This window comes from Enoplosus armatus, chromosome 16, assembly GCF_043641665.1.
Source record: "Enoplosus armatus isolate fEnoArm2 chromosome 16, fEnoArm2.hap1, whole genome shotgun sequence".
NCBI lineage: Eukaryota > Metazoa > Chordata > Actinopteri > Centrarchiformes > Enoplosidae > Enoplosus > Enoplosus armatus.
This window is the reverse complement of record NC_092195.1, coordinates 1,426,544-1,448,694: the sequence shown is the minus strand read 5'-3', so window position 1 is coordinate 1,448,694 and position 22,151 is coordinate 1,426,544. Positions and strand designations below refer to the sequence as shown.

The following is a 22,151-nucleotide window of genomic DNA, read 5'->3' as shown; positions in this document are numbered from 1 at the left end:
GAACTGTAGGGAAATTAAATATAGAAAAGCACAGGGAGGTTCGGGGCCCTCTCAGTCACATTTACACATACAAAACGTTCAAATTCAAAATCAGTTTTTTCCACATCCACTGATATTGCTCTAAAGGTTGATGTAATCTGTCACTCACCGACTAGCATCCTCTTGCGGGTCCTGACGCCCACGCAATCGGCTGTGCAGGGGGAGAACTTGGACCAGCTGCTGAGCTGACAGTCTTCCTGGCAGGGCAACTGGCAGGGCTGTGTGAGAGGCGGCATGGAGTTGGCAAACTTAAGACACGCTTCAACGTCTGCCTGCCCGCCATCCTGCTTCCGGCACGAAACAGCTACGGGAAGGGGGGGGGGGGCAAATGGGAGTTTCATGAGGATGGAGTGTTCTCATTTTATGGGTTACACTTTTGATGAGAACATGACAGTCGTCCATGTGTCCATGGTAGACGGATGAGTCTGACACTCCATCTACCGCTCCAACATACACCTTGAGACAGTAAGCCTCATGATGTGCTATACAAACTTCACTTCTCTACCATCAAAAGTTGTGAATAAGGCCTTAAAATTCAGCAGTTTCCTAAATAAAACATCATTTCCTTTTATGTATGATCAGGCATCATTTGCAGATGTGTGCGTCTGCTCCTGCTTCCCCTACTTCTTCTTCTTCCTCCTTCTGCTGTTTTTTAGAAAACGTATTCCGATGACGCTTTTGCTGACGAAGTCCCAAAGAAAGCAACTTCATCACCATCATCTGTCCAGTTGTTGTGGATGTCTGCCATCACTCGACGGACAGACGGAGCCGAGACAGACTGGATGATGTTGCCGTCTACGTCCTCGTCACTGAAAGAGTGAGACCAATAGACCCTGCTTGCGCTGCCATCTGGGTGCTCTGTCCACCAATGAATACAATGCAATGCAACACTTCACAGTGCACTATGGTAGTCGTGGAAGAGGTATTCAGATCCTTTACTTGAGTAAAACTATACTTAATATTTAATAGTATACTTAATTAGTGGTAAAAGTCCTGCTTTTAAAATGTTACCAGAGTAAAAGTATGTAAATATAAATAAGAAAATGTACTTAATGTTTTTAAAGTATCAAATCAAATCTCTAAATGTAAAAGTACTTATAATGCAGACAAATATTTATTATATATTTAATATTATATTATTGGATTGCTATTGTATTCCTGTGTAAGTAGCAATATATTGTTGTAGTTGACATGGTGGGGTTAAAAGGAGTAAAAAAGTGTATTTCCCTTATAAATTGTACCGGAGTAGAAGTATAAAGTAGTAGTAAAGTGAGATTGAAATACCCGAGCAAAGTACAAGTACCTAAAATCTGTAGCTCAGGATAGTACTTAAGTAAAACAGTAAATGTACTTTTGTTACATTCCATCGCTGCAGTTAAGTGGTGGTCCACGCGTCCGACCAAATCCAGCCTGGGGGGGGGGGGGGGGGGGGGGGGGGTTGTGATCTTTGCATTGGCTTGGCTTGAGTCTCTTATGGGCGTGATAAACATAGATGGCTAACAGTTGGACTGTCCCATTAGTAAAGAAAACACGCCAGTGACAACACCAATACTGAAACAGTCTCATACCCACAACATTCAACATTTATACTGCACACCCGGACAAACACACACACACACACACACACACACACACACATATACACACACATTCTTGGGAAATACTGGAAGTACGGGCTGTAAAATGGTTATGGCCTTCTGCGCGTTGTATTGAATGAGTGGGTGAATAGTAAGAGGTATTGTATCGAATTGAGTCTCTCCAGCTCCGGAGGATACGATTACAGGTAATGGTACGTAATGACAAGAGCCGGGCCAAGATGGAGGAGCAGGATGCTCATCATTGGAATCGGATAACGGCCTCTGTCTCTGAGACTTTAATAGGAGTCTGAGTGTGTTCACTGATAACAAGTCAACTCACTCGGGCCGCAGGCATCTTAAAGGGATAGCGCGCTTCGCTCCCGAGATTGTCCCGCCGCTGTTAAGTAGGCGCTTTAATCATCGTCATGATAAATGATCGTTAGTATGTTTTATAACACACTAACAATCAGTTTTATTGACGTAGTTCTGGAAGTTCCAGGCATCCACTGGTAAATGTCACATTATTATTGCTCGGTAACGCGGTTTAAATTAGGCTTGAGCGGTATCTATTTTTCCATAACCTTCCATGACATTTCACCAGGCGCGTAACGCTGTCCCCAACCACTCGCATGTCGCCATCTTTCTCAGCTCAGCTGCCGACGCTGCACCGCCTCAATACAACATCTACAGCGTCAGTTTGATAGAAAGAGGAGCGTCTGTATTTTTGACGGTAATATATGAAAAATCATGCCCTTGGGACGTCGGGAAGTTGACGATGGACAACGCAGAAGTTTCAGGATTCTGCTAATTGATTTTCATAATGTACCACGAAAAGAGCTTTTTCCACTGAAAAAAAGAAAGCAGTGGTACCCAAACCTTTTGACTTTTGACAAGTCAAGTCCCTTTGTCATGTTTCAGATGTCTATGAGTTGTTAGTAGTTCTACCAAAGAACGAAGAAAGCTATACCTTAGATCATCGCTGCTGATTTCAGAGCAACATTTGATGATTTGAGACAATTTGAGAAGCAGTCTGGGTAGTTTGTTGCCAGTGTTGGTCCTATGATCTGGAGATAGAAGGATCTGTTCAATGTGTTTGTAGTGAGTGTGTGTGTGTGTGTGGCTGTCCTCACCCCGAACCTGCAGGCCTGGCCCACAGGTCTCCTGAGCTCCGGGACTGTCCTGGCGAACCGACCATGGGACCAGCTGACATCGCCGCCACTTGTGGATTTTCCACCTAAAAGGGGAAGTGGTATGAGAACCAGAGGTGTCTTGAACTTGGACGCAGAATGTTTGCTAGTTTAAAATCCCTGGACCAGATGGAAAACAAGAAAATGAAATGCCTTGCTACGAAATCCTTGAAGATGCGCCGTTCAATACTTAAATGACTGCATCAGTTGTATTGTAGTATTAAGTGTTATTGGATTTGATCAAGAGGAACTGAAGATGATGGTGATTTGGTGCTTGTGCACACTTCTAACCACTTTTTAGCCAACTGAGGGATGTCATAGCCACCAACAATCCCCTGCAACTCCTACTCGTAATTACAACTAGGGGCTTGTCAGTGAGTATTGTGTGCAGGTGTTTGTGTTGAATATGACCAGTCACCTGTATCCTTGACAGACAGACGGAGCCTCACACTCTCTCTCCTGGTTTAGCACGTCAGGACAGTCTTGTCCCCCATTGGCTGGTGACTGTATGATGATGCGTTTCCTGAACTGCTTCTTCTTGGTGTTACCACCTAAGCGAAGACATAGAAAACACACACACACACACATAGTGTATATATACTGAAATTTAGTACCAACTTTTAGCTAAGCGTATCTCATAATCTGGCAACCAATACAGAACGCAGCAGAGTAAACGTTGCAGTGGTCTCACCTCGAGTTTCAGCATGTCTCTTATTTGAAAAAGGGTACTTCAAAAAAAAAGGATGTCTTTCGGGTGCTCTTGGCTGCATTTCATTAAATCTGTCAACGCAGAACGGAATGTGTCGAAGCCCAGCTGGTCCTCATTTTCGTGTAATGTATCTATTTGCCCACCCCTCCGCTGATAGTGAGCACTTCAAGGGAAGGCTAACACAATCAAGTGGAATATTGAGTGCCACCCCCATTATCTGCAATGTGGCGTCCAGAACAACTCCACGGGTAGTAGAGGTTATTGACTTTGCAGGAAGGCCCCTATATCAGGACTATCATATCAGATTGCAGTTCTCACAATGCCAAAGTCCCGTTGGAGGATCATTTATTGAGGATAGTGATGATTGACAGAAGGTAGCACAGCTTCATCACATCATAAATAACTATAGAGCGTTCAGATGGCAAAGGGCTGGAAATGCAGATGGCCGTGTCACAGGTTATATTGTGGATACCAATCCTAATATAGCCCACTTGTTGCTGCTCCCTTTTCTTCCGTAATCCTAGCATTTAACAATAGCATAACCCACCTGGGCGTAATCATGTTGGGTTACGTTCATGTTGTACAAAGTTGGTTCTCAGTTCTCAAGGAAACATTCCATGTGCACGTACATGCCTTTGCTTTCCATCTTCCGTTTTCAACCCTGTATCCTGATACCTGAAACTTGCCAGTTTTGAACCTCTGCAAGGATCTTGCTGGATTTTGGACTTCCTGCCTGCCCCTCTGGATTTGTTTGCCTGTTTGGACTGCCTTTCTGGTTTTGACCCTTGCCTGCCTCACTATCCCATAAGCTTTTGTACTTCCATTTCTGCATCTAGGTCCCGTCCCTGTTGCTCCGCTAGCACACGCCATGACAGTCAATCGTGATTGCGCCGTCTTTGCACGAGCCAGTATATCACAAGCCTAAAGGACACGTCCACATGAAAGAAGGAGTTGGGGACGGAACCACCAGCAACGCTGCTAATAGATGATCCACTCTCCTATCGGAGCTACGAAGCAAAAAGGCCGACACATGGATACTGTGTGTAAACACAAGATAATGGAGTGATCAGAGGATTTGTTCAGCAGATGCCTCTGGGGAGTAACTATGCCAATACACAAAGAAAAACTCCAGGGAATGACAGCCACGCAAGTCTAACACCGAGGCTGAGAGCTCTCCCACTTAACACGGCATATTTCCTTTCACTCAAATGTTCTATTTTCCTTTTAGAAGAGACTGATTTGAAGAACTGCATTTCCATGACATTTGATTAAACATGTCACACCCCAAACCGAATTGGGGTTTTTGGTATTCTGTCTCAGTGTGCATGATGATTTTATTGTCCGTTCATGTTGAAATAAGGATGAGCGTATTTGGTATGCTCCATTAATTGAGAAACACGGTCACACAAAAGCTTTTATGGATTCCCTCTCTCCGAACGCCGCTGCACTCGGCCCGCATGACACCGCCCGCAAAGCCTCATTGTGCGCACTGAAGCCAACAAAGACCCGGAAAACCTACCCGCTTGACATGTTGATCGGCAGGGGCTCCAGTCGCTGTACGGGGTGACAATGCAGTCTCTCTTGCAGGGCAGTAAGCAGGGCCTGACGGTGTCGGGGCGCAGACTCTCCGGACATCTGCAAGTACATTATTGACATGCTCAGACACACACACACACACATACAGAGTACCCTTGAAAAATAGAGATGTGCTGGATCAGAGCCAAAGGGACCATGCTGGGAGTTCATTTGGAGGCTCCCAATGTGCCTGGATCCCTCTGATTGTGTGTGTGTGTGTGTGTGTGTGTACTGCCGCAGTGGTTGAAGGTTGAAGTGTACTGCCAATGTCTCAGAGGGACTCATTTAGCAGACTTATTTATGAGACGTAAACAGAATTTATTCCAACTGACACCCAGAGACACACCTACTACTTTGATATCGCTCTGCTGATTGATCAAATGTGTACGCCTTCAAATCAAAGCATCGAACATCCGTATTTTAACCTCATGGTCCAACGTGCTGTACCTCAGAAGCCCCCCAAAAAAGTCCCAATACATACAGAACGGACTGCACTTTATGTGTCTTGTTGACTTCAATGAATCAATACTTAATTTCGAGGTATAAGAGTCAGTGTAGGCGCCATATACGATGGGTTAGTGTTTTACATTGTTTGGATTTGATTTGACATTGCATCATGGAAGGCAGCGCAGTTCTTCCCAGTGCAAGCGTAGCTAAAGCTGTCAACATTCTCCAGTGGCGGAGTTAGTGGAGGATGAGGAGGGCTGACGAAAACACAACCTGAAGAAGTTAAAGATGCTTGTCACGCACGTCATAGTCACAGTCACAACGATAAAACTGACGTCGAAAACTGCCATTGCACCACGCACTGTATGGAAGAGGTGCGTCCAGATCCGTCTGATTTTTTTCTTATGTGCTTCTTGAAAAGTTGCATTGCCCTGGTCCTTCATGAATTTGGATGTGTACAATTTCAGATGCAGTATATGTAGAAAATGGAAATACCGGTGTAAAGATCTTAGATGCTAGATATTTGTAATACGCTTGCCTAGCGCTTTTCCATTTTCGCCATGGGCCCAAACTGTCAGAATTGTTTTGGATGGGTGACGCTGCAAAGGACTGAAAATGTAAAATGAGTCTCCACTTCCTTTCATCAGTATTGATTCGCCCGGCTGCACTGAAACTTAACCCATTCCCAAATCAGGAAGTCCCTTTCCTGTTGAAAGTAGGAACGTCGTCTTTTTGTAGAGCCGACCAGTATTGCAATTGCCGATCACCAACTAGAATACGACATGATATAAGCACAACAGCAAATATTTCAGTTTTTCGCCACACATGAACCGCACACTTATACCCATTAATATCAATATCCTAACTCATCTTTAACTTTTGCTATCATGCTAACGCATTAGAACGCTCTAATGCCACTTTGTGTGTGCTGATGGCGGTCCTCACGTCCCTTAGCCACAGCTGGTGCTGCTGGTGAAAGCGGTTGCCCCTCTCTCTCTCTCTCTCCCACTGATGTGAAAGTGTGTCCCAAGGCACCAGACTCACCGCTCAGCATGTAACAGTAGGTTTAGGAGTAAGCGCAGGAATAAAAGCAAGATTAATTTCCATACACTGCATGGGGGCTGGAGGGGGTTTGCCTGCGTAGTGCTGCCAGAATAATGCTCCCGTTCTGTTGAATAAATAAATAGATAATACTTGTTCCCCGCAGATGCCTTGGGGGGGGGGGGGGGTTGGCCAGCAGCTCATCAGCTAACACCTCTGTCAGACACCAGCAACAACAGACTAACCAGGAGACTAAACACCACGTGCAAACAGAGTCTGCAACCAAAAACAAAGGCTGCCGTTCACTTATACAATATGAAAGCACTGGGAAGTGACGCACTGTTGATTACGTCTCTACCTGAGGAGTTGTCGGTAAGGGAGCAGGAAAACTATGCAGTCATGCTGTGCAGATTTGACTGAGTCGCAAGGACAATTCTATCGTCTGCGTAAGGGTATACAAAACTGCTTAAAGCCTAGCCTGAAATTGCCATCTCTAAGGCGAGCTGCTAATCTTTTCTACTGAGGATATCTTTGGGGAAGCTTCAGTCCAAGCCTTGAAAGTGCACCAACTGCCATCCTCACTGTGTTTGTAGAAAATGAACAATATTTTGACTTAATGCGCCCTTGGACCCCAAAATAACTCCTCGCACTCATGTAACTCATGTCTAAGTGTAATCAAAGTAAGGATCCAATGACAATTCGATTTACATATACTGTCTCATTCTTGGTAGTCTTGGGAATCTGGCCCACAAGCCGGCCTGTTCTGTCCTATGCATCAAGGCCTAATTACTAATAATATGTTAATCATTTGACACCAGTGGAATAGTCCTGTCTTACAGTGTATGTAACAGAGATGGGATGACATTCGTGTACAGCCTTTAAACACACCTGAACTCTCTGTATAAGGAATTATGTGGAGTCTTACTTTTTCGGAGGAACCTGGCCCACATTGACCCGGACACAGATGACCTTGCGGGTCTGCATCCCCACTGAGCAGGAGGCATCGTCGCCGCGCGCTCGGCCCGCAGATGTGTTGGTGGCCGGGATGGAGGAGTCCTCTATGCACTGGCCCCATGAGCCGGTCTGCCAGTGGTACACAGTGCAAGGGTGGTCATTGCAGTTCCTCACCTCCTGCAGGGCACTGATGTTGGGACACTGGATTCCACCTGGGAAACGACGGGAAACACAAACCAGCTTCAGTGTCTAACTTGTAATACAGACACAAACACAAGATAGAAAACTTGCTGGAAGCTTTAGGGTATAAAAGGGTGGTCTAGAATCATATAAAGACCAAGAAGGCACCCAAAAGGTCTGGACCATTAAAGACCCCGTCTGTCCGGCAGACGGTACTGCAGTATCTGGTCCCACACCACCAGGCTCAGGGACAGCTTCATCCCTCAAGACATAAGACTGTTGAACTCTTGAGCTCTCGAAACATTTTACTTGCACCGCACCGCTACACCTTACCTGTATACTACTATGTGTTCTGTTCTTACCTGTACCGGATCTCACTAAGCGCATATATTTACTGCTTTACTACATTGCTACCTCTGTCTACCTCAGTATTGTATTTCAGATTATTTTTATTTCACTTTTGCAATATTTAGGTCTTGTCTTGTCTCCTTTTACCTGTGTGATTTTCTTTTCTACACTTTGTTGGAGGGAGCCTGAGAACAAGGATTTCATTTACAACAACTGCTTTCGCTGTAATTGCTGCGCATTTGTGACAAATAAAGAACTTCAAACTGAACTTCAAACTCGCATCTATCGGGATCCTCCGTTTGATCTTGACCCAGACTCGAGCCAGTTTGTACTGTGAGTCATTGTGGCGCAATATGAAAGGCACTGAGGCGGTCATAGTCTGGTTGGAGCACAAAGGCAGATAACGCAATTTGGATGTCCACTTTACGAACCGCAAACTGAGCAGTGGCACACACACAAGCACCTGCTGTGTTGTGGGAGAAGAGTGGCTGGGCAGCTAGTGGAAAGAAATAGCTGGCTCTGCTTAGACAAAGAAAAGAGAACCACCTTCAGAAAATCAGCCGCCATTAACAGAACATTTGAGGAAATAATAATACCTAGTACTGAGTATGACTTAAAAGTGATGCCTGCAGTGTAGTCGACCGAAGATGGAAATGAAAAGTGAGCATTCAGCATTACTGCGTTTAGTTTAAGAGGTAGCTATTTGTTCCTTTCAGAACACTTTGCACGTGGCCCAGGTTCTCTCTTTGTGTGAGAGAAGAAGCATATAAACGCACCAAGGACATCAAAGTACAGCGTGCTTGGGAAACCGGATGAATCTGCAGAGAAAGCAGTCGTAAACGATGGGAACATTTTCTCTGTCAAAGCCCCAAAGCAATGACGGGAACACATGTTGGCTAGCAGTAAGGCGTTGGCTATCCCGTGCTGTATGTCCTATATATTAGCTTATAGCTTTTATTTTCCCGTGACTTGTTGGAAAACAAACCAGGCGGAAGCAGCTTGAGAGATAAACTAGAGGGTCTCTGGGGGGGACGACTGGCCGCGAAGATCGACAGAGATGAGAGATGACCCGGGGGGGGGGGGGGGGGGGCAGGAATGTCAATACAGCCAGAGGCCTGGATATGGACCCAGGTGGGGTGTGAACACCATGTGACCCTCTTCACCGTGAAAACCTTGTCATTAGCAGCTGCCATCGCCTTGGGGAAAAGAGAACCCCCCGAGGAGAAGGTCAGCCATTAGGGCCTCAGAAGGCACCGAACGACACCTTTCAGTCAGAGACGGAGCGTCTGAATTGGACATTAGGAAGCGCCTCGGAAAGACGATATGGCCGACCTCTATGTAGCAACACAGGGGTAATGTCCTTCACAGGATCATTTATAAAAGATGTTATTGGATTTCATCAGGGCAGTCATTTATCAGGCCTGGAGCTCATTAGCACACAGAAGGACACACCATTATTGTGTCTGGCTAATTAAATAGTTAATTGATAAATATTTAAGCATGTACTTGAAAAAAAAAAAAAAAAGAGTACTTTAACAGTCTACTGTGTATCGTCAACATTGTCTTCACATATCATTTACTGTGCGGATGATGAAGTTATCTACTCAACACTACCTTGTCAGGCACTAAAGGCTGTCATTCCCGGTGTTTGTCGTGACCTGAATAATTAGGTCATATCAACACCAGTACATGTTGCCTTGGTACTTAGATTATTGTTCAGTGTGACTGTGTCAATGTGATTATGCAGCTAATGGTTAATTGAGGAGATACGGTACGTGTATAGTGTATTGTAATTATATGTTTTACATTCATTTTTTGTAATTTATATACATATATATATATACATATATATATATGTATATATATATATATATGTTTTTTTGAATGGGTTTTTTTGTTAGACGCCTGAAATAAGGTCTGTGGTTAACACAAGCTTAAGAGATTTCAACGTTTTGTTCTACGACATAAAATACGTCAGCAGACAACCAACTTGTGCATTTTGGCTTTTAGTCGAGGGAACCAGGGAGATGCTAACTTCCGGGTTTGCCTACAAAAATAAGTCATCCCTGCAACAACTCTATTGCCAGGAACTAACTTCACAGCATCTGTATGCATACAAAAAGGCTCCAATGGACAGATTTAGTCCTCCCTACTCTACTACTCTCTATCTTGTAACCCATGCTGAATGCGGAAGTCCTTCCCAGCCTGTCTCATTTTGCCATAGCTGATGGCCAGGAGAGGTCTATGCGACTTGACGCTTCATTCAGCAAAACGCCGCATCAACCTGTATACAGCAGCAGTGTCTGGCTCCCTTTAGCTAGGAACGCTAATTAACAATTTGCAGCATGCAGCATGCAGCCTGCATTGTGTTCTGGCGTGGACATCCTCCCAGCATGGGCAAAATGGAGTAGGAGTACCCATTCACACAGAAATCCATTATGTATGAGACGTCTCTGTACTCCGGCGTGGAAACGGCGTTGTTGTGAATATGCCAAAGACAGCATGTCACGCAATGTGGTCCAGAAGTCCGACTGCAAGAGCTGTTAAAGTGATAGCAGGGATGTAAAAGATAAAATTCTGATCTGCTGCCAAGCCAGACTCTAACCATCTGTGCAGCCTCCCGTTTTTTTTTTGTTTTTTTTTTCTTCTCATAACGAGGTTTGGTGAGAATGGCTCAGTTCTCACAGTGTGATTGGCAGCTTGGAGGGTTGGGCTTTCACCCAGAGGGCCTCACTTCAGTATCATTCCAGCACCATTTAGATACCCACTTCTCACCTTGGGGTTGGGAACACTTAATACTAAGGAATACTCGACGCTAATGTGTAAGGGCTTTTTTCCTTCTATTCTAAAAGCACAGGGATTTTGCTGGGCCAGCAGATCCACAGGAAGAGATAACATCAAGGTAGCCACATTTCTATCTCCCTCTAGTTAAACATATGGAGACTACGTACTACATCAGCAAAAAATGACTTGTTGTCGTCTAAGAACATCAAATGTGAATGTACCGAAAATTGGATGGACCAACGACAGCAGGGAGGGACCTTGAACAGAAGTGAAGGCAAAATTGTCCTTGTGAATTTTTAAAAGGCATACACATATTATACAATAAAGTTGGATAATGTGAGTATAAACGCTGTGCTTCAGCATAACAGTTCAGCAGGCTCATTACCCTTCATCACTTCTTACCCTGCATTACAGTAACCCATGCCACAACCTTCGCAGTCGCTGTAGAGGAACACACAGAATAATTAATTGTACTTCCACTTTACTTCTAGAGGCAAATTGGATATGCAGCAAAAACCAGGGTTTCGAGACTCGCACCACTGGCATCACTGTGGTATTAGACACGTAAAGAAGGTAGACCTTTGTGGATAGCTGGGTCAGCTATGGTGGTTGGAGAATATGATTAGGGTTAGGGTTACCTCATGTGCTTGTTCATATCAGATGACACTGACTTATCCCCAATTGATTGAAAGGTCCCATGTGAGTCCCATATATATAAGCCAAACCTGATATCTGTCTGACTCTGCCAGTGTGTCCGGTGCTGCTTTGCTCTCCTGGTGCAGGCCCTTGCAGTAGGAGTTATTACCTTCTCCTGCATTATAGGCGAGGATGGAGCGAGCTCTGGTCTGCTTGCCCTCCGTGTTTTTTCCGGAGCAGGTGTGGGAGCACAGCGACCACGGGGTCCAGGGGCTCAGGGCACAATCCTTTGGGCAAGGCACCTCACAGATAGCCGGCATGGGCAGGATGGCATCACGGCAGAGCTGCCTCTCCACATATTCACCTGGATGGACGCAAGCAGATTTAGGGTATTAAAAATGTGTTTCATAAGGTTTCAATTCAAATTCAAATAGTCGGTGTGTGTTAAAACCTTTTGAATGACAGACAGGATCCTGATCTCTTCTGAAAATTAACTCTTTGGAGTTCTAGCTTCGTTCCAAGTGACACTGAACCAAATGCACAGAGGTATATTTTTTCCAAAATGTTGTATTGTCCAAAAGCACTCCAATTAAGCAATTAAGTTTTCTTCCAGGTGGCCATTTGGAGATTCCAAAAGGACACCCTTTACTGATCAGAGGTGTACAATACTATACATTTCAGTAAAAGTCAACAAAACAGCTCAAAATCACTATAGTTAATTTGTTTAAGTACTTGCGAATGTCTGCGCATGTAAGGTCTAATAATGAATGGGACTATTCTATGCTTGTGCAAAGGAACACTTTTTCAATGACACCCTGCCATATATTGTCTAACTCATAATGTCATTGGCTAAGGCCATCTGCAAGTCATCCCTACCGAAGCCTGTGACTGGTGGACTTCTCACAGCGGAGAACTTCGTCTGTATCGAGTTGTTGCTTATACTGGAGCAGTCGCTTAACTTTATTGACTGGCCAACAGCAGTCGCTGCGGGTTGGTTTCGGAAAGCGTACTGAATGCAAGAGGAGCTGTTGTTCCCATAAAAACAAAACCTATGCACACCACAAAACAGGCAGAAGTAAGGATCGCTGCTGCGATTTAAAAGTTAGGGACCAAAAGCTTAGAAGCATTTTGTTCATTGGAAAAAAAGGTAAGGAGTTACTGTTTTGTACTTCACTCCTGCTATAAAATAAAAGAAATGTTGTTCTTGTCATATTGGGATTTACAAATGGTTTATACTGAATCATAAGGCTTGTGGTTTCAAGTACAAATGATTGGTTTGTCGAGGTCTGTGTGAGGAATGGGGCCCGTATGTGCGAACAGACCCCATCTGTATCGCTGTGCCCGGAAACAAACAGGATACAACTTGTTAATTAGTAAGGTTTGGAGGCTCTGAATGAAATGTCAAAGCTTTTAATTTCTTACAGAGGCTCAGATCAGCAGGACCATTACGTTCTTCAATAAAGATAGTCCTAAATGAAAGAGCGGATCTGATTTAGCAGCATGCGAAACGCATAGTTCGCTCCTTTCTTGTTTTTAATGTAATCTGGTAATAAAATTGTGTCTATTCTAGTATCCTGGTGTGCCCTGAAATACATTGTATAGTCCTAGATGACTTAAGGGAAATGGACATCTGAGAATCCATACTGGTTTTATTTAAGGTGTCTTAAAGGATTTGTTTTTGGAGGGCTGGGGGTGCTGAGATGCTGACATGGCCACTATTGATCTAGATCTGCAGGCTGTCCTCACTCTCCTTACTCCCCTCATCCCATCCCATCCCATTCCAGCCCATCTTGTCACTGAAGGACCATATCTGTGAAAATCTCATTGTGAAAGGCTGGGAGAATGGCAACCAGCGAGTTGAGTGATACGTCTGGGACCCCGGGCGGGGGCGGGGGGGGACAGATCCATTTTCATTAGATGGAGACAACAAGAGATCAATAAGAGGCCAGTCAAGTCAATCTGGGATGCCACATGGCTGTGGGGGTGGGGTGATGTTGGTGATGGGGGACATAAGGAGTCTTAACAGGGGTAATAGAAGACTTCCATGTGATAGATACTGGGTGAAAAGTGTCTGTATGACACTGATGGCTTCCATGATGTCTTTTGTTAGTGGAGCGCTGCTCGAGTCGCCTCTAGGCCTTGATAATTAAACACACCCTGTAGTCTACACTGGTTAGCAAAAAACAATAAGGACAGTCAAGGAGAAAAGAGGGACCGCTAGCTACACATACTGTACATGTTGTGTATAGGCACATCATAGATGTAAGGCTACTTGAAAACAGCATTGACTAAAGAGACTCCAAACCACACATTCATTAAAATCGACCTATAAATACATTTTTTTTTTTATCCGAGTTGGCTCTTTGTTAGGTCCAAATGGTAACCGGTTTTGACGAAATGTTCCACTGATCAAAGATCCGACTGGAATCAAAATTTTGTCTACTCAAATAATTTGTGATCAGTGTTCAGAGTCAGTGTTCATCGATTCTTTAAACCATGACCACAGTCTTTCTCTAACCTACCTACTTTAACCAAACATGAGCTCAGAAAACACTCATTATGACTCTTTTTTTGTAAGGATCATATGCATTGTATTGGAAGGCACTGACAAAAGACGTTTCCCTGACAATGGGGTTGCCAGATCAGAAAAGGCCCATATTGGGGTTTTTTTTTTTTTTTTTGTGGAAAGCAATGACAAATTATCTATTTTTCAATAGAGTGCTGCAGCAATGAGTCCTAAAACCCGGAAATTAGTTGGCATTTTTACACTTCTGGTTCTGGAAGTCAGTGGGTGTTTTGAATGGGTTTTTGGTTAGATGCCTGAAATAAGGTCAACACAAGCTTAAGAGGTTTCAACATTTTGTTCTACGACATAAAATGCGTCAGCAGACGCCCCCACTCATGAATTCTGAAGCTTTTACGTGTCTTAAAAAAAGGCGGTTGCTAACAAGCGGCTAAATGAGACTACAGAGGTTGTCGCGGAAATTAAACGCCTTCACGCCGAAACACGGAAAGTCACCTACTCACTAGTCCGTCTTCACAGCCTCGTCATCTATATCTATAGTGGTGGTGATGCTGACGTAATGTTACCATGGCATTAGTTACTCCTGGAGATTCCATTTACGCCTCAAAAATCATAAAAGTGGAGATTATCTCAACTTTCTTTTTGCCACAGAGCTTATTTTCTGCAATACTCCAAAATCCCATGGAAAAATCCCATTGGCTTTTAGTCGAGGGAACTATGGCGACGCTAACTTCCGGGTTTTCCTACCAAAAAATACGTCATCCCTGCAACAACTCTATTGGGTTGGAGGTCCAATTTCCAAAGAGCTACCATAATAGCTACAGTGTGACATAATCAGGTAAGGTGCATTCCTGAAACAGGCCGGATCACTGCCTCAGAGTACTCATAAAATGCAAATGCATCACTTTTGGGGGAAATGAATGATTTTCAGTGTAAATGAATGTCATCACTCAAAAAAGGGTCTCGTAGCATAGCAGGAAATAAGATTTTTTTTTTTTCTCCCAGTCTCCCCGTTCCACACGGTGTTCAAAATCATTCTGCAAAACTCACAGATCGGAGAAGCTGAAGTGATATCACTTTGCCCTGAGCTCAGCAAGCAATTGAAGCGATCAAAGGAGAAATTCTCTTCTTTTTTTTTTTAACATTGCACACATCAGACAAGTCAAACCGCTGTCTGAACCTCTGTTGATGGAAACGTACCAGACGGAGGCTGACATCGCCTCTATTCAATTCCCGCCACATCCAGGGAAGATTGCCTCTCACGCAGTCAGAGGTAATGGGGGAAGAAAGGCAGACTAAATCCAAGCTGACTGTGCGGAGCAGGCTGTTTTAATCTAATTTACCAATAAGTCTGATTCAACAGGGTGCCATAAAAGGAAGCCCTCGCCTCTTTGGCTGAGTGCCTCTCAGAAGAACGACGGAGTGGAAGAAAGAAAGATCAAGAGATGAGGTCACCTTGAGGAGTTTTTTCTCTTTTTTTTTTTACGGCTGGGACTGAAACTACTTACCTGGATGTATTCACCAGCCATTTTAAATGGCACCAGATAATAACGAGTGCCCCGAGGCATGGAGGAATAGAAAGGACGGAGCGATGAATATGTGACGGTTGGTTAAAGGATACGTTTTTTCCGAGCTGCAGGCAGCAAGGGAAAAAAAACAAAAAAACAAGATAGATGGGTTTGTGCATTGAGTCCTTTGTCACGCGAGAAGTGGCGATTCTGTTGAGCAGTCGACGGACCGCGGTGTTCCTAGCGCCACCTTTTAACGGGGCGCCCTTTTTTTTGGCCAATTGGAAACGCGGAAATGAAGCGTTGCCATGCAAAACGCATTGCTAAGAAACTCTGTAGTTTGAAAAAAAAAAAGGTAAAGTAAAGTATTAAAAGTTGCAAATTGGCTGGTAACTTATTTTTTACTTCTCATGAATGTGAACAGCACCAATCCCCCCCACCCCACCCCCACCCCCTCCCCTGCCATAATTAAAAGTCTGCTCAGTAAAGCCTGTGGGAAAATCTAAATCTTCCATCAAGCAGAAGGCTGTTAAATCAGAGTTTGGGTTTTAAGTAGGCCTCGGTGTTTCTGTGAGGACTCGGCTCTGAATGTGAAAGGGGAGCGGTTAAATGACTTCTGTAGTGGTGTCTGATGTAATGTAGCGTTTGCAGCATGTGTCAAAGTGTGCGTCTTGGGACAAATACGCACTGAAATCGTGTCAAATCGAACGATGTCATCGTCTGCAGCTTCAACGTTCAGCAATTTTCGCCTTTGCTACTCGTAACCGGTAGGAACACTGGGGGGGGGGATATAAACCCCGCCGTGTCCGCCGTAGACCTGCTGCAGATCTGAACGTTGGAAAACTGAAAAAAAAAAACTGCAATAAAGCTCTCAGCAGTGCCGACGTGTCCTACTGCTTCGTGATAAATTGTCTTTCAAGGACGGCTTTCTTTTAGGTTTTTTTTTTTTTCAGTTTTCGGAAGGGAAAGAGAGCTAAGGTAATTAGTCGTGGAGAACGAGTCAGTTTTGGGATGAGGAAGACGGTAATTGCTGCCGCGGCAACAGCGCGGAGCACTGTGGGCCCGTGAACGGGGACCTTGATTGCGAGGGTGATGTGGAAAACGCCATCTCTCTCTCTCTCTCTCTCTCTCTGTCTCTCGCTCTCCCCAGAGCCCTCATTAGCAGCTACTGTGTTATGGTTCAGGAATCTACCCATAACTGCTATATTCCCACACAAATACACATACATACACACACACACACACACTAATTTGGTGGGGGGGGGGATAAAAACACTGGGTGAAATTACAATATTCAGATCATAATTGATTCATTAATGAAAAGTGAGTTCCTACATAGTTCAGTTCTCTCGGTTTCATCATCATCATCGTCTTTACCAGCCTGTATCATCTTTACCAGTTTGTATCATCCGTACCAGTTTGTATCATCCGTACCAGTTTATATCATCTTCACCAGCTTGTATCATCTTCACCAGTTTATATAATCTTTACCAGTTTGTATCATCTTCACCAGTTTGTATCATCCGTACCAGTTTATATCATCTTTACCAGCTTGTATCATCTTCACCAGTTTGTATCATCTTCACCAGTTTATATAATCTTTACCAGTTTGTATCATCTTCACCAGTTTGTATCATCCGTACCAGTTTATATCATCTTTACCAGCTTGTATCATCTTCACCAGTTTGTATCATCTTCACCAGCTTGTATCATCTTCACCAGCTTGTATCATCTGTACCAGTTTGTATCATCTTTACCGTTGACTTTTCAGGCCATTCTGTCCTAGCTTTTTTTTTTCTTCCCTGTCCCTTCATGATCTGTCTGTGAATTGAACGTCTCCCCAGCGGCCTACATCTAAATCGTTACATCATACCCCTGGTAAAAAAAAAAAAAAATCAAGTGACAAATGTATCAGAACAGTTCTCTCAAGGCGTTCTGGGCTCATGCACTTTATTCTAACTAAATGTTTGCTTTTTGCTCAGACCGCCAGAGAATACGTGAGATCGATGGACGCCGGCGGTTAAGCGCCTCTTTAATCCGATTCTGACTCACAAGAATGACGAGAAAAATATTTCCCCATATCCCCCAATTGTTGCTCCTTCCACGGCTACAAGCAGAAAGTTTGAGCTAGAAGCACAGAAGTCCAGCAGATTTGAGATATCTCTGACGTATCCCTTCGCCTCGATTGTTGCTCGCCAGAATCCAAGTGGAGCCAAGTTTGTTCCAGTAGCGCAGGGGTTTTCCAAAGTCTGACCCCCACCCCCCTCCCCGGAAACAACTGAGACAACAAAGGCTTGAGTTGTGACTCAAGAGAAAATACTTTGATCGAGGACTTTAAAGTACCTTAACAACAACAACTGTTGGCCCTGTTGACAAGCGGGGCCAGATCAGTGGGCCAAACCACGATAACTAACTTCCCGTGGCGCGCCTGTCCCTGTTCTTTGCCTCACATCTCGCCTTTACAAGCCGACAACCACAATCCCCGACGACGGGGGAGAAGACTCCTTGTTGCACATAAAAAAAAAAAAAAGAAAAAGAAAAGAACCGATTTGCAATCACAAGTACAGAGTAGGTTTTGATCAGTGAAACGTGGGGAACGAGCTCAGGTTGCAAATTGCGGCTTGCGCGTGGCAAGTTTGGGGAAATGCGTGCCACGTTCCAGCTTGGAACTCACGTTGAGTAAACCTCCATCGGCATCCACCATCGTGAATGTTGAGTTAACAACGTGTAATCGTGCGTTTAAGTCGCCGCAAGTGAGTCGGGGAGCGCGGATTTGGATGTCCTTTTATAAGGAGGGTCGATCTGGAGACAGACAAGGGCTCAAGATACTCTTGTGCTCCCCAGCTGCAAGTATTGTTTCCAGCGTCAGAGTTAAAACTTGGTTTTTACGTACATTGAACACAAAAAAAAAAAAAAAAAGAGAGAGAGAAGGACCCTCTGTCTGTTTTTTGTAGTAAAGTACTGGCCTGGCTTGAAAACATAGCTAGAAAGTGAGCAGCAGCTCTTTTACTTTTACTATTTTACATGTTATGCTGTAAAAAACAAAACAAAAAAAAAAAACAGTTGTTTACATGTTGCTTTTAAAGCCCCTTTTTAAATTACTTTTTAAAAGGAGTGATGCGATGTGACATCTCGCAGAAACTCTCAAATGAAGAGCGAGAGTCCGACAGCTTGGTCTGCAGGAACACGGTCAGCCCCCGCGCTTGCACTTATACATATATATATATTTTTTTTATTTTATTTTATTTTTTTAATGCTTAACAGCGTTTCATGTGCTATTTTTCTAGAAAGAAAAGAAATAATGGATTGGTCCGCCTGCTGGTTCCCTGGTATGGTGAGGTACAAGAAAGCAGGTGCTTAGTCCTTAGGTCAGAGTGTGTGTGTGTGTGTGTGTGTGTGTGTGTGAGAGCCTCAGGCAGTGCCAGCGCTGCTCTCCTGGTGCCTCACATTCTCTTCCAGCACAGTTTTGGCCAGTCGCCTGTGCTGGAACCCAGGGGAAAGCAGCTATCCACACACATACAGCAAGACACTGAAATTGCTTAGAATAGCACAAACAATAGAGGAATATCGCCCGACAACAAATACAGCAATTACAATGTTGGGCAGTGAGCCAAGGCTATAGGGCCCACAGTGTGGTGGTTCAAAGGGAGGCCAAGCGCCTCTGCAGCAATCAGAGCCGAGTTAACTGACGTTACATTGAACACAACCTCCGAACAAAGCCAGAAGCGGCTCCAATTATCTGGTAATTACCTGCAGCTCACGGGCTCAGAGGAGACACACGTTTACTTTTTCAAACACCTGCGTCTGCCGAAAACTTCTGCCATTGGGCGACTATTTCAGTCGGCATTCTCCTGCCCTTTCCGGCTATCTGCACGTTACTGTTTTCAGAGTCCCCCGTCGCTACGTGAATCGCCAACATCAACAACCTCCAATGCTAGCAGCCTACACGCTGAAAATGTTTTGAAGATGTGGACCGTCTGTGGTTTTATCGGGTCCAGTGAGCTCCCCCAGAGCTAAAGTATAGGCAGGCTTCGCCTCTAGGACGCCGATGATCAAGTTACCCCATAGCCGAAACGACGAAGGGTTGGGCCAGACCTTTCTCCGACCTGTGGAGATTAGTCTGGCTATGCTAGACTGGGTGAAAACTGAAAAATTCAACCTACACTTTGCCCTGTTGCAAATTAGGATCGATCTGTATAGGGATATTTACTTTTGTCTAATTCTTATCTTTGCAAAGAGTCCAAGTACGTGGGTTGGATCTTTGTTCCTGAGTGCCAAGTCTGAATCTGCCCATATCCTGGCAATGTGGAGTGTTCAGTTTATCAAGTTAGTGAGGGTCGTAAATTGGCCAATTGTCACTTAACCACCATTAGCATCCTCACCGAGGCCCGGTGGGGTGTTTTTTTCTATGACCCCGAGGTCACGTTAAGACAGGATGTATGAGGGAAGTTCATCCTTGAGTCCACACAGAGCCTGTTTCATGACCCAGAGGTGTCAACAACTTCAGGGAAGGTTTATTATTTTATCAAGAAAAGATACTAAATGTTCATAAAGCGTGTTGATCGCGCTACAGTCATATCTGGTAGGCGTTGGAGTTTGCTTGGAATGAACGGATAAGTTGGCCATCATTGAACCGTTGAAGAGATCCTCGGAACGAGAGCGACCTAGAGAAACTAAGGTGTCATCATCAATGAGCTGACCGCACAATATCTGTTTGTCTGACTGGGGCCAATAGTGTCGCCCCATGCACAAGATTGACAGGTGGATCTCTGGGAAGTGGAGTGCCAAAACACAACAGTAATCAGGTCTCGGTACCAGTTACTCCTAGACCTTAAGCCGCTTAACATGGCGTAATGTTTCATGTGTCTACTTGCCATCGCTGTTGACACACTGCACTTGCGGGATCTGGGTTCCCGGTCCACACTCTCTCTCGTTATCAGGGATGCACTCCTCCAGTTTAGCCACCAGCCAGTCGTAGCAGCTGGGCTCCTCACACGGTATTGCCTCCACCAGGTGGGGGCAGTTCCCCGTCCCGCCCGTCGGCTCATTCACAATCTTCCTCTTCCTCAGTTTGAAGCCTGTCGGGGAACAAAAGGAATCGAATTAAGTAAATGAACACAAAACAGCCCCCCCCCCACGCTAATCAACCACAACCTCCTTCTGTGATCTTGCTGCAATTTAGACAGAATCTAATGTGCAACTGTAAGCACATTAACTTCACTTTGTGGTCGCAGTGTGCCTTTGATGATGAACCGTAATATAGCATGTAACGTGACAGTCCATTAACCCTGAAGTTGACAAAATTTCCAAGACGAACGTCACATAATGACTGTTTTTATTCTCCTCTCATTACAGTCGCTTTTATCCAAAGTGACTAATGCATACAGGGAATCCATTAATTCAGGTGGGGTTTGTTCCCTTGCGTGTCTCATTTCCTCTGCTCAAGGGCATGGGATTCCATGACCCTGGTCTTGGGGAAGGGACGGGGGGGGTGTTAACTCCAGCCCAGCCAAGGTCACCCACTCCATAATCCACACTCCTGCTCCTGCCCGATAAGGCAGCAGAGGCCCTGGAGTGCCAGGTGGAGGCGGCCGAATCTCCCCTTTTCTATTTAATTTTTGTCTCTCTTTTCCCCTCCAAAAACCTTTATTTGTATCAGGCATGGGGTTGTATGGAGAGAGATGAGACTTGGGGCGCAGGGAATTCAATTCTATCAGGCATCACTCACTTGCTTATCTGCAGGGTGTATTATGAATGGCACGGCTGCAAGATAGCAGCGCAGCGCGGGCAGCTGCTGTCAGGGCTAGAGACTTCATTTTGACTGAAGACACACATGCGTGGACACAACGGTTGCTGATTTCTTTCTTCTTCTTTTTTTGTATTCGTATATATCTTTCTAGCCGTCTGGATAAATTGTTCCTCTGAATATTGGTGTCCGTACCATTTATGCCCAGTCAAAGGTGGTTTCCTTAAGTAAGAACCACCATTCTGTTATCATTTTCGTGTATCAAAAGAGAAACAGCGGTCTGTCCTTTTGCTGTTCCAAAACACGGTGCTGGTCCTTCTCTTGATGAACAATCTAGCGTCAGCATCATCATTTTTTTCAGAGCTTTTTTTTTTTTTTTTTCGAAAACAGCTCTTTGCAATGGCGGGAAACAAGGCAAGTTGTACAAAAACAATAAGCTGGAGGAGTTATATGGACGCGGCAGAGTTGCGCGTTAGCTCCCTGCGGGTTTGTGCACTTTTTGAGGATATCACATTATCTTGAGCTAATTTAAAGCTAAACGTTAGCTCGACCAGCTGCAGCACAGAACTGTCCAGTGTCTCATTCGGGATCGTCAGTCATCAAAACGGAAGGGGACTCCTTATCAGTAAACAGAACGGTAGACCGTAACCTGTCCAGAGTTGAAATTACAAGAAGTGAATGCAATGTAAATCTCAAGCGCAATATCAGGGTCTGAGAAATTGAGCCCCAACTGTTGGCCAAGTGCTAGAATAAGTGCATTCCTCTGCATACAGTAGATCATAAACTAACATTCAGCAAACCAACGCATTGTGATCACAGCCAACTGATTCTCATGTTCTGTGTCTGGAGGATTAAAAGATTTGAAGGCAGGAGGACCCATTTCGAGTCCACATATT

General features: G+C 44.6%; 1 protein-coding gene across 1 annotated transcript in view; it reads right to left on the bottom strand.

Moving 5' to 3' along the window:
* Positions 1-22,151, bottom strand: part of thsd7aa (thrombospondin, type I, domain containing 7Aa) — a 109,981-nt gene that overhangs the window by 28,939 nt on the left and 58,891 nt on the right. Inside the window, exons 7-13 of the mRNA XM_070921638.1 lie at positions 20,384-20,587; positions 11,647-11,841; positions 7,501-7,741; positions 5,032-5,147; positions 3,222-3,354; positions 2,747-2,850; positions 149-343 (exon numbers count right to left, since the gene is read on the bottom strand). Of these exons, the coding sequence (XP_070777739.1) occupies positions 149-343; positions 2,747-2,850; positions 3,222-3,354; positions 5,032-5,147; positions 7,501-7,741; positions 11,647-11,841; positions 20,384-20,587 (1,188 nt within the window). The remainder of the gene's footprint in view (positions 1-148; positions 344-2,746; positions 2,851-3,221; positions 3,355-5,031; positions 5,148-7,500; positions 7,742-11,646; positions 11,842-20,383; positions 20,588-22,151) is intronic.